At 41.0% G+C, this 12,013-nt stretch overlaps 1 protein-coding gene across 9 annotated transcripts in view; it reads right to left on the reverse strand.

Annotated features, from left to right (window-relative positions):
* Positions 1–5,277: 5,277 nt before the first annotated feature.
* LOC121548600 (myelin transcription factor 1-like protein) overlaps positions 5,278–12,013 on the reverse strand; it is a 61,251-nt gene continuing 54,515 nt past the window's right edge. For all 9 annotated transcript variants that reach the window (XM_041860102.1, XM_041860109.1, XM_041860105.1 and 6 more), the window contains one exon: positions 5,278–6,691. In XM_041860102.1, coding sequence (XP_041716036.1) covers positions 6,551–6,691 — 141 coding nt within the window. In that variant the 3' untranslated portion in view covers positions 5,278–6,550. The remainder of the gene's footprint in view (positions 6,692–12,013) is intronic.

The following is a 12,013-nucleotide window of genomic DNA, read 5'->3' on the forward strand; positions in this document are numbered from 1 at the left end:
AAAGCTTCTAAAGCCATGACATCATTTTCTGGAATTTTCCAAGCTGTTTAAAGGCACCGTCAACTTAGTGTATGTAAACTTTTGACCAACTGGAATTGTGATACAGTGAATTATAAGTGAAATAATCTGTCTGTAAAGAATTGTTGGAAAATTTACTTGTGTCATGCACAAAGTAATGTCCTAACCGACTTGCCAAAACTATAGTTTGTTAACAAGAAATTTGTGGAGTGGTTGAAAAACAAGTTTTATTGACTCCAACCTAAGTGTATGTAAACTTCCGACTTCAACTGTATGTAAGAATGCTGTTAATTGACTACAGCTCAGCATTCAAAACCATAGTACCCTCCAAGCTCATCATTAAGCTCGAGGCCCTGGGTCTGAACCCCGCCCTGTGCAACTGGGTCCTGGACTTCCTGACGGGCCGCCCCCAGGTGGTAACGGTAGGAAACAACATCTCCACTTAGCTGATCCTCAACACTGGGGCCCCACAAGGGTGCGCGCTCAGCCCCCTCCTGCATTCTCTGTTCACCCATGACTGCGTGGCCAAGCATGCCTCCAACTCAATCATCAAGTTTGCAGACGACACAACAGTAGTAGGCTTGATTACCAACAATGACGAAACAGCCTACAGGGAGGAGGTGAGAGCTCTGGGAGTGTGGTGCCAGGAAAATAACCTCTCACTGAACGTCAACAAAACAAAGGAGATGATCGTGGACTTCAGGAAACAGCAGAGGGTGCACATCGACAGGACCACTATCCACATCGACAGGACCACAGTGGAGAAGGTGGAAAGCTTCAAGTTCCTTGGCGTGCACATCACTGACAAACTGAAATGGTCCACCCACGCAGACAGTGTGGTGAAGAAGGCGCAACAGAGCCTCTTCAACCTCAGGAGGCTGAAGAAATGTGGCTTGGCACCTAAAACCCTCACAAACTTTTACAGATGCACAATTGAGAGCATCCTGTCGGGCTGTATCACCGCCTGGTACGGCATCCGCACCGCCCACAACCACAGGGCTCTCCAGAGGGTGGTGCGGTCTGCCGAACACATTACCGGGGGCAAACTACCCGACCTCCAGGACACCTACAGCATCCGATGTCAAAGGAAGGCCAAAAAGATCATCAAGGACATCAACCACCCGAGCCACTGCCTGTTCACCCCGCTATCATCCAGAAGGTGAGGTCAGTACAGGTGCATCAAAGCTGGGACCGAGAGAATGAAAAACAGCTTCTATCTCAAGGCCATCAGACTGTTAAATAGCCATCACTAGCACATTAGAGGCTGCTGCTGCCTATTGAAATCACTGGCCACTTTAAGAAATGGAACACTAGTCACTTTAATAATGTTTACATATCTTGCACTACTCATCTCATATGTATATACTGTATTCTATAATATTCTACTGTATCTTAGTCCATGCTGCTCTGTCATTGCTTGTCCATATATGTATATATTCTTAAATTCCATTCCTTATCAGATTTGTGTGTATTGGGTATATGTTGTGAAATTGTTAGATATTACTTGTTAGATATTACTGCACTGTCGGAGCTAGAAGCACAAGCATTTCGCTACACCTGCAATAACATATGCTAAACACGTGTATGTGACAAATGAAATAAAATTTGATTTGATTTGATCAAGTCATGTCAGTGACTGCACCAATTCTCTCTGACTAGGCTATTTCTCTTCTCATACTTTATGTCTTCAACAATGTCATTTTAGGAAACAGTACAAGTTAGTGTTGCAACACAAGTTTTATTCAGAGTAAGAGATGTCAACACCAGCATGATACATTTTTTACAAACTTCACAATTTCAAATGAAATATCATAGCAACTTGTGATTTTAAACATATACAACAAAAATTTAAGATCAAGTAAAATCATGCCATGTGGTACCAAAATTAAGTTGGGAAGTTTGCAAGAGGGAGAGAGGGGACAGGGGAAAGGAGAGAAGGAAATAAATTGTTTTATAAAATCATTTTCATCAAAGCATTACTCGAAATAAATTATAATTGTAGCAGTTTAATAAAGTGATGAATTCACAAATATTCATATGAAAATTCTTCTGCATTCTAGCATGTGACATGTGAGTGTTCTGTATGTAAATAATCACAGATAGCGTTTAACATCTGATATTACAATATGAACTGACTGTTGGTGAGCAGCAGATTTGTGCTTAAAATTCCCATTTCCTTTGTATCAGTAAGAATAATTGACTAAAGAAAAGTAGTAGAAGCTGTCGATCTATCTAAAGCGTTGCTATATTGGCATGAAGCTGCAGACACAAAGCTTTAGACACGGGTATGAGGAGTCATATGGAATGTGGACCTCTAGTCTAGTAGGAGGTCGAAAGGGATGCTTCGGAGTGTGAGATCAGGTCAATGACTATAGCACCCTCACGTTGACTATCAAAAAGGGATGTCTGAAGTGAACTTGACTCACTGAGCTCTGTCTCGTTGACTCCTCACCCTAGGTTACTTCCACATACATCTTAGATGATACAGTAGTTAAATGCAAATCATTCTCTCTATTTACCCATATTCATACTCCCATGAAGTGCATGCATGATAAACTGTATTAACAACACATGTATGATCCATTAGTAGAGTCATCTTCAGCAAGTGCAAGTCACATGGTTATGCCAATTTGTAGAGAAAATTGAATTCGTAATAAGTACATAATATTTAAGGGTAGATTACTGCAGTTGGCTGATGTTTCAAAGTTAACGGCATAATAGGGGGCTGACATTGACACTTACATTGCATTATAATGGTGTTTTTAAAGGTCAAATGCAGTCATTTTTATCTCACTATCAAATCATTTCTGGGCACCCAGTAGCTTACTGTCATTGTTTTCAATTGAAATGGTCAAAAAAATAAATACATTGCTTCTCAGCAAAGAGCAATTTCTCAAGCAATAATTTTTCTAGGACTGTCTGGGAGTGGTCTGAGTGGGGAGGGGAAAACTGAAAACTAGCTGTTATTGGCAGAGAGATTTGGAACTCACTTTCTTATTAGTCTATTAACTAATTTACTATAATAATAATAATAATATGCCATTTAGCAGACGCTTTTATCCAAAGCAACTTACAGTCATGTGTGCATAAATTTTTACGTATGGGTGGTCCCGGTGATCGAACCCACTACCCTGGCATTACAAGCGCCATGCTCTACCAATTGAGCTACAGAGTGCCACTGCCACATTACTGCCTTGTGATGTCACCAGGCAGGCCAAAACTCCATCCCACCAAAACAGGCTGAAATTTCAGGCGGTCTTTTAAAACAGCTCTTACACGAAAAGGGCATTATCCTAATTTTCACAATTTCACAGTATTATTCCAAACTTATAGTGTGGAAATATATATGAAACACAGGAAAATCATGTTTTTGACTGCACTGGCCCTTTAAGTACTATGAATACATTTACTAAGGGTGTCTCCAAGAAAGTGATTGCAATTTACTCATGAAATTGTCATCAATCATAGAAACGATAATAAATCATGGACCACTATTACCAATATCACTGTTGTTAGTTAGCATTCTCGGCTGTTATAATGGATATCAATCGATTGTTGTTAACCAATATATCCACTTTTAGGACTTAATCAAAGAGCAATCTATAGCTCATGTCATGTGTTGTGGCTCAGACACATAGATGCATGATCGCAAAGACATTTCAACTGAACAAGTGCAATACAGTGAGGGAAAAAAGTATTTGATCCCCTGCTGATTTTGTATGTTTGCCCACTGACAAAGAAATGATCAGTCTATAATTTTAATGGTAGGTTTATTTGAACAGTGAGAGACAGAATAACAACAACAAAAATCCAGAAAAACGCATGTAAAAAAAATTATAAATTTATTTGCATTTTAATTAGGGAAATAAGTATTTGACCCCCTCTCAATCAGAAAGATTTCTGGCTCCCAGGTGTCTTTTATACAGGTAATGAGCTGAGATCAGGAGCACGCTCTCAAAGGAAGTGCTCCTAATCTCAGTTTGTTACCTGTATAAAAGACACCTGTCCACAGAAGCAATCAATCAATCAGATTCCAAACTCTCCACCATGGCCAAGACCAAAGAGCTCTCCAAGGATGTCAGGGACAAGATTGTAGACCTATACAAGGCTGGAATGGGCTACAAGACCATCGCCAAGCAGCTTGGTGAGAAGGTGACAACAGTTGGTGCGATTATTCGCAAATGGAAGAAACATAAAATAACTGTCAATCTCCCTCGGCCTGGGGCTCCATGCAAGATCTCACCTCATGGAGTTGCAATGATCATGAGAACAGTGAGGAATCAGCCCAGAACTACACGGGAGGATCTTGTCAATGATCTCAAGGCAGCTGGGACCATAGTCACCATGAAAACAATTGGTAACACACTACGCCGTGAAGGACTGAAATCCTGCAGTGCCCGCAAGTTCCTCCTGCTCAAGAAAGCACATATACATGCCCATCTGAAGTTTGCCAATGAACATCTGAATGATTCAGAGGAGAACTGGGTGAAAGTGTTGTGGTCAGATGAGACCAAAATCGAGCTCTTTGGCATCAACTCAACTCGCCGTGTTTGGAGGAGGAGGAATGCTGCCTATGACCCCAAGAACACCATCCCCACCATCAAACATGGAGGTGGAAACTGCACATGGGGACAGGACAAATTATGCTTTGGGGGTGTTTTTCTGCTAAGGGGACAGGACAACTTCACCGCATCAAAGGGACGATGGACATGGCCATGTACCTTCAAATCTTGGGTGAGAACCTCCTTCCCTCAGCCAGGGCATTGAAAATGGGTCGTGGATGGGTATTCCAGCATAACAATGACCCAAAACACACGGCCAAGGCAACAAAGGAGTGGCTCAAGAAGAAGCACATTAAGGTGCTGGAGTGGCCTAGCCAGTCTCCAGATCTTAATCCCATAGAAAATCTGTGGAGGGAGCTGAAGGTTCGAGTTGCCAAACGTCAGCCTCGAAACCTTAATGACTTGGAGAAGATTTGCAAAGAGGAGTGGGACAAAATCCCTCCTGAGATGTGTGCAAACCTGGTGGCCAACTACAAGAAACGTCTGACCTCTGTGATTGCCAACAAGGGTTTTGCCACCAAGTACTAAGTCATGTTTTGCAGAGGGGTCAAATACTTATTTCCTTCATTAAAATGCAAATCAATTTATAACATTTCTGACATGCGTTTTTCTGGATTTTGTTGTTGTTATTCTGTCTCTCACTGTTCAAATAAACCTACCATTTAAAATTATAGACTGATCATGTATTTGTCAGTGGGCAAACGTACAAAATCAGCAGGGGATCAATACTTTTTTCCCTCACTGTAATATACTATGATTAATTAATGACGTTGACCCTGTAAATCCAACACATTAATCAGCCTTTATAAAGATAACTTTTCTACAAAATCTCTGACTATCAATTTGAGCTTTCAAGTACCTCTTTAAGTTTAAATCAAAACATGGAAACAAAGATGTCCCTGTGCAAAATGTAACATGAAAGAACGAAACTCATCCATCGTTCATTTAGGAACTGATCTCCCCATTTTGAATTCCTAAAACATGATTGTATTAAAAGATTTATACAAAACTTAATACATTTACATTGTTAGTAAAAAGATTTTTATCAGCTCTGTTCTAATTTTATTTATAAGAAATTGCATATACCCAAACTTTTTTTTATATAGATTGCATCCCATATCTAAACAAGTGATGTAATCATTGTTATACCAAGGTCCTACTAAGTATTCAATAAGATAAAAATAAATTAGTAATGCTAGATTGTCTCCTATACATTTTCCATAGCCATTGGTCGTTGGACATCTCGCTCTGTGTTTTTAACAACACAGATTACTAAGACTTTTTATTTCTAACCTAATGAAGTATAGTCCATTCTAGGTTATGGGAGTTGCACCAGTTAGTAGTTTCTGTGTCATGATGTTTAAAATGTGTCATATTTATACATGGTTTCTTCTTAAACTTGATTTAAACACAGACATTATTATTAGTGTTCACACAGACCACTGAAGACAGAGTTTTTCAAACATTGTAACAAAAACTCAATACATTTAAATCCATTAAACAATCTTCACACCAAAGGTCTTTTTAGTTTTCTATGACATACTTAGAGAAAAGCTGATTGGTCCTCACATCACATCTGGCTCCCAACCCGTGGCACTCAGTTTTGTTCTTTTTATCAATACACATTAAAATAATGAATGATACAAGCTTACAATTAATAAATACATATACACTAAAATGTGCATACATTAGCAGCTATATACAGTACATCACATTATATTAGGTCATATGAAAATTTACAAAACGTGAATGTTCTTTGAAACTTTTGCCATTGGGAACTATTTTTTAAAAGCAAGGCAAAACAACACAACAATGGAGCTCTGAGCATTACAGCGTAATAAATAAAAGAAATACTATGGTAAATTACAGCAGCAAAAAACAGAATCCATTCTCTCTTTTGACTTTTATTTGTTGCTTTAACATAATTTGATTTGGCCTCAGACCGGTCCTTTTGGCCAGAAGATAGGCTACTACACTTGGATGCCTTGCACTGCTTGTTTGATGTTCTCCAATAGGGCCTTGTTCTCTGGACTCTGGTATTGGTCCTGATGGGTGTACATGTCTGTCAAAGTACTCACATAAGTGTCAAAGTTTTGTTCATTCATTGGCTCCTGTGAGGGAAAAAGGCACCAATAAGGACAATTGTACACAGTGTACGTTCAGCAGTCAGATTCAGTATGATTTCATTGTGATGATCAATTCATTTGGTTTTCAGAGAGACAGAGACGAGGGAAATGGAAATCGGGAAATGAAAATCGGTCAGGGAGGGACATTAACAGCTGCAAACATTGTCAGGACAGTATGGTGGGGGTTGTATTAACACAGTATGGTGGGGGTTGTATTAACACAGTATGGTGGGGGTTGTATTAACACAGTATGGTGGGGGTTGTATTAACACAGTATGGTGGGGGTTGTATTAACACAGTATGGTGGGGGTTGTACTAACACAGTATGATGGGGGTTGTACTAACACAGTATGGTGGGGGTTGTACTAACACAGTATGGTGGGGGTTGTATTAACACAGTATGGTGGGGTTGTACTAACACAGTATGGTGGGGGTTGTGTTAACACAGTATGGTGGGGGTTGTACTAACACAGTATGGTGGGGGTTGTGTTAACACAGTATGGTGGGGGTTGTGTTAACACAGTATGGTGGGGGTTGTACTAACACAGTATGATGGGGGTTGTACTAACACAGTATGATGGGGGTTGTACTAACACAGTATGGTGGGGGTTGTATTAACACAGTATGGTGGGGGTTGTATTAACACAGTATGGTGGGGGTTGTACTAACACAGTATGGTGGGGGTTGTGTTAACACAGTATGGTGGGGGTTGTGTTAACACAGTATGGTGGGGGTTGTACTAACACAGTATGATGGGGGTTGTACTAACACAGTATGGTGGGGGTTGTATTAACACAGTATGGTGGGGGTTGTACTAACACAGTATGGTGGGGGGTTGTACTAACACAGTATGGTGGGGGTTGTACTAACACAGTATGGTGGGGGTTGTACTAACACAGTATGGTGGGGGGTTGTATTAACACAGTATGGTGGGGGTTGTACTAACACAGTATGGTGGGGGTTGTACTAACACAGTATGGTGGGGGTTGTACTAACACAGTATGGTGGGGGTTGTACTAACACAGTATGGTGGGGGTTGTACTAACACAGTATGGTGGGGGTTGTACTAACACAGTATGGTGGGGGGTTGTACTAACACAGTATGGTGGGGGTTGTATTAACACAGTATGGTGGGGGGTTGTATTAACACAGTATGGTGGGGGTTGTATTAACACAGTATGGTGGGGGGTTGTGTTAACACAGTATGGTGGGGGGTTGTGTTAACACAGTATGGTGGGGGTTGTACTAACACAGTATGATGGGGGTTGTACTAACACAGTATGGTGGGGGTTGTATTAACACAGTATGGTGGGGGTTGTATTAACACAGTATGGTGGGGGTTGTGTTAACACAGTATGGTGGGGGTTGTACTAACACAGTATGGTGGGGGTTGTACTAACACAGTATGGTGGGGGTTGTACTAACACAGTATGGTGGGGGTTGTACTAACACAGTATGGTGGGGGTTGTACTAACACAGTATGGTGGGGATTGTACTAAGTGTGTATATACAATAATTTCATAAAATCTAACCATGTACATAGTCATATATACAGTAGAGTTGACCGAATGCAACTCCAAAACATGCAAAGTCAGTGTAGATTGATTTGAGCAACTCATAGAAGATAAATGGTTGATGCTTAGCTTATGCAGCCAAAACGATGATATCACATAAATAAATTAGCTAATGTGACGTGGGAGTTGTGGGCGCCATTTCTCAGACAGGAAGACACAATGTAACAGGAACAGGAGAAGACAAAGAGACATTGAATATGTAATAGCGGACTGAACCAACTTGGTCATTGTCACGGATCCACCCGGTACTGCTGCTCATTCCATTCACCAGTTCCGGAGGTCTACGTCACCGGCTTTCTAGGCGTCACTGACATGGATCATTACTACCAACCCCGGACTGTCTTGTCTCATTACGCACACCTGGTTCCCATTCCCCCTGATTAGTATGTGTATATACAGTTGAAGTCGGAGGTTTATATACACCTTAGCCAAATACATTTCAACTCAGTTTTTCACAATTCCTGACATTTAATACTAGTACACATTCACTGTCTTAGGTCAGTTAGGATCACCACTTTATTTTAAGAATGTGAAATGTCAGAATAATAGTATAGAGAATGATTTATTTCAGCTTTTATTTCTTTCATCACATTCCCAGTGGGTCAGAAGTTTACATGCAATCAATTAGTATTTGGTAGCATTGCCTTTAAATGGTTTAACTTGGGTCAAACGTTTAGGGTAGTCTTCCACAAGCTTCCCACAATAAGTTGGGTGAATTTTGGCCCATTCCTCTTGACAGAGCTGGTGTAACGGAGTCAGGATTGTAGGCCTCCTTGCTTGCACATGCTTTTTCAGTTCTGCCCACAAATGTTCTATAGGATTGAGGTCAGGGCTTTGTGATGGCCACTCCAATACCTTGACTTTGTTGTCCTTAAGCCATTTTGCCACAACTTTGGAAGTATGCTTGGGGTCATTGTCCATTTGGAAGACCCATTTTGCGACCAAGCTTTAACTTCCTGACTGATGTCTTGAGATGTTGTTTCAATATATCCACATTACTTTCCTTCTTCATGATGCCATCTATTTTGTGAAGTGCACCAGTCCCTCCTGCAGCAAAGCACCCCCACAGCATGATGCTGCCACCCCCGTGCTTCACGGTTGGGATGGTGTTCTTCGGCTTGCAAGCTCCCCCTTTTTCCTCCAAACATAACGATGGTCATTATGGCCAAACAGTTCTATTTATTTTAATCAGACCAGAGGACATTTCTCCAAAAAGTACGATCTTTGTCCCCATGTGCAGTTGCAAACCGTAGTCTGGCTTTTTCATGGCGGTTTTGGAGCAGTGGCTTCTTCCTTGCCGAGCGGCCTTTCAGGTTATGTCGTATTGGACTCGTTTTACTGTGGATATAGATAATTTTGTACCTGTTTCCTCCAGCATCTTCACAAGGTCCTTTGCTGTTGTTCTGGAATTGATTTGCACTTTTTGCACCAAATTACGTTCATCTCTAGGAGACAGAACGCGTCTCCTTCCTGAGCGGTATGACGGCTGCGTGGTCCCATGGTGTTTATACTTGCTTACTATTGTTTGTACAGATGAATGTGGTACCTTCAGGCGTTTGGAAATTGAACCAGACTTGTGGAGGTCTACAATTTTTTTCTGAGGTCTTGGCTGATTTCTTTAGATTTTCCCATGATGTCAAGCAAAGAGGCACTGCGTTTGAAGGTGGGCCTTGAAATTCATCCACAGGCACACCTCCAATTGACTCAAATGATGTCATTTAGCCTATCAGAAGCTTCTAAAGCCATGACATATTTTTCTAGAATTTTCCAAGATGTTTAAAGGCACAGTCAACTTAGTGTATGTAAACTTCTGACCCACTGGAATTGTGATATAGTGAATTATAAGTGAAATAATCTGTCAGTAAACAATTGTTGGAAAAATTACTTGTGTCATGCACAAAGTAGATGTTCTAACTGATTTGCCAAAACTATAGTTAGTTAACAAGAAATTTGTGGAGTGGTTGAAAAACGGGTTTTAATGACTCCAACCTAAGTGTATGTAAACTTCCGACTTCAACTGTATGTGCCCTCTGTTCCCCATTGTCCTTATCGATTATTGTCCCATGTCCGTTGGTCTCGTGAGTACCGTGAGTACCATGTATTGTGCTCTTGGTATGACGGGTCTCATCCCATGTATTGTTTAGAGGTTTACACCTCGTTATTTTGTTTGGGTTACATCCCTGTGTGTATATATACAGTGGCTTGCGAAAGTATTCACGCCCCTTGGCATTTTTCCTATTTTGTTGCCTTACAACCTGGAATTAAAATGGATTTTTTTGGGGGTTTGTATCATTTGATTTACACAACATGCCTACCACTTTGAAGATGCAAAATATTTTTTTGTGTGAAACAAACAAGAAATAAGACAAAAAAACTGAACTTGAGCGTGCATAACTATTCACCCCCCCAAAGTCAATGCTTTGTAGAGCCACCTTTTGTAGCAATTACAGCTGCAAGTCTCTTGGGGTATGTCTCTATAAGCTTGACACATCTAGCCACTGGGATTTTTGCCTATTCTTCAAGACAAAACTGCTCCAGCTCCTTCAAGTTGGATGGGTTCCGCTGGTGTACAACAATCTTTATGTCATACCACAGATTCTCAATTGGATTGAGTTCTGGGCTTTGACTAGGCCATTCCAAGATATTTAAATGTTTCCCCTTAAACCACTCAAGTGTTGCTTTAGCAATATGCTTAGGGCCATTGTCCTGCTGGAAGGTGAACCTCCGTCCCAGTCTCAAATCTCTGGAAGACTGAAACAAGTTTCCCTCAAGTATTTACCTGTATTTAGCGCCATCCATCATTCCTTCAATTCTGACCAGTTTCCCAGTCCCTGCCAATGAAAAACATCCCCACAGCATGATGCTGTCACCACCATGCTTCACTGTGGGGATGGTGTTCTCGGGGTGATGAGAGGTGTTGGGTTTGCGCCAGACATAGCGTTTTCCTTGATGGCCAAAAAGCTCAATTTTAGTCTCATCTGACCAGAGTACCTTCTTCCATATGTTTGGGGAGTCTCCCACATGCCTTTTGGTGAACACCAAACGTGTTAGCTTTTTTTTTTTTTTAAGCAATAGCTTTTTACTGGCCACTCTTCCGTAAAGCCCAGCTCTGTGGAGTGTACGCCTTAAAGTGGTCCTATGGACAGATACTCCAATCTCTGCTGTGGAACTTTGCAGCTCATTCAGGGTTATCTTTGGTCTCTGATGCCTCTCTGATTAATGCCCTCCTTGCCTGGTCCGTGAGTTTTGGTGGGCGGCCCTCTCTTGGCAGGTTTGTTGTGGTGCCATATTCTTTCAATTTTTTAATAATGGATTTAATGGTGCTCCGTGGGATGTTCAAAGTTTCAGATATTTTTTTATAACCCAACCCTGATCTGTACTTCTCCACAACTTTGTCCCTGACTTGTTTGGAGAGCTCCTTGGTCTCCATGTTGCCACTATTTTGTGTATGTCCATTACATGAAATCCAAATAAAAATCCATTTAAATTACAGGTTGTAATGCAACAAAATAGGAAAAACGCCAAGGGGGATAAATACTTTTGCAAGGCACTGTATATACGTGTTTGTTTTGGGCTTCGTCCCCGTCGTTGTTCATGACGTAACTTGTGTTGGGTGGAGAAAATAAAACCCCTATTACGTATTCCTGCGCCTGTCTTCAAATGCTTATACAACGTGACGGTCATTGACTGTAACTGGGTTATAATACTGTTTAAATATGTCTCGTTGTGTTAC

This window comes from Coregonus clupeaformis, chromosome 33 (genome assembly GCF_020615455.1).
Source record: "Coregonus clupeaformis isolate EN_2021a chromosome 33, ASM2061545v1, whole genome shotgun sequence".
Taxonomy (NCBI): Eukaryota; Metazoa; Chordata; class Actinopteri; order Salmoniformes; family Salmonidae; genus Coregonus; species Coregonus clupeaformis.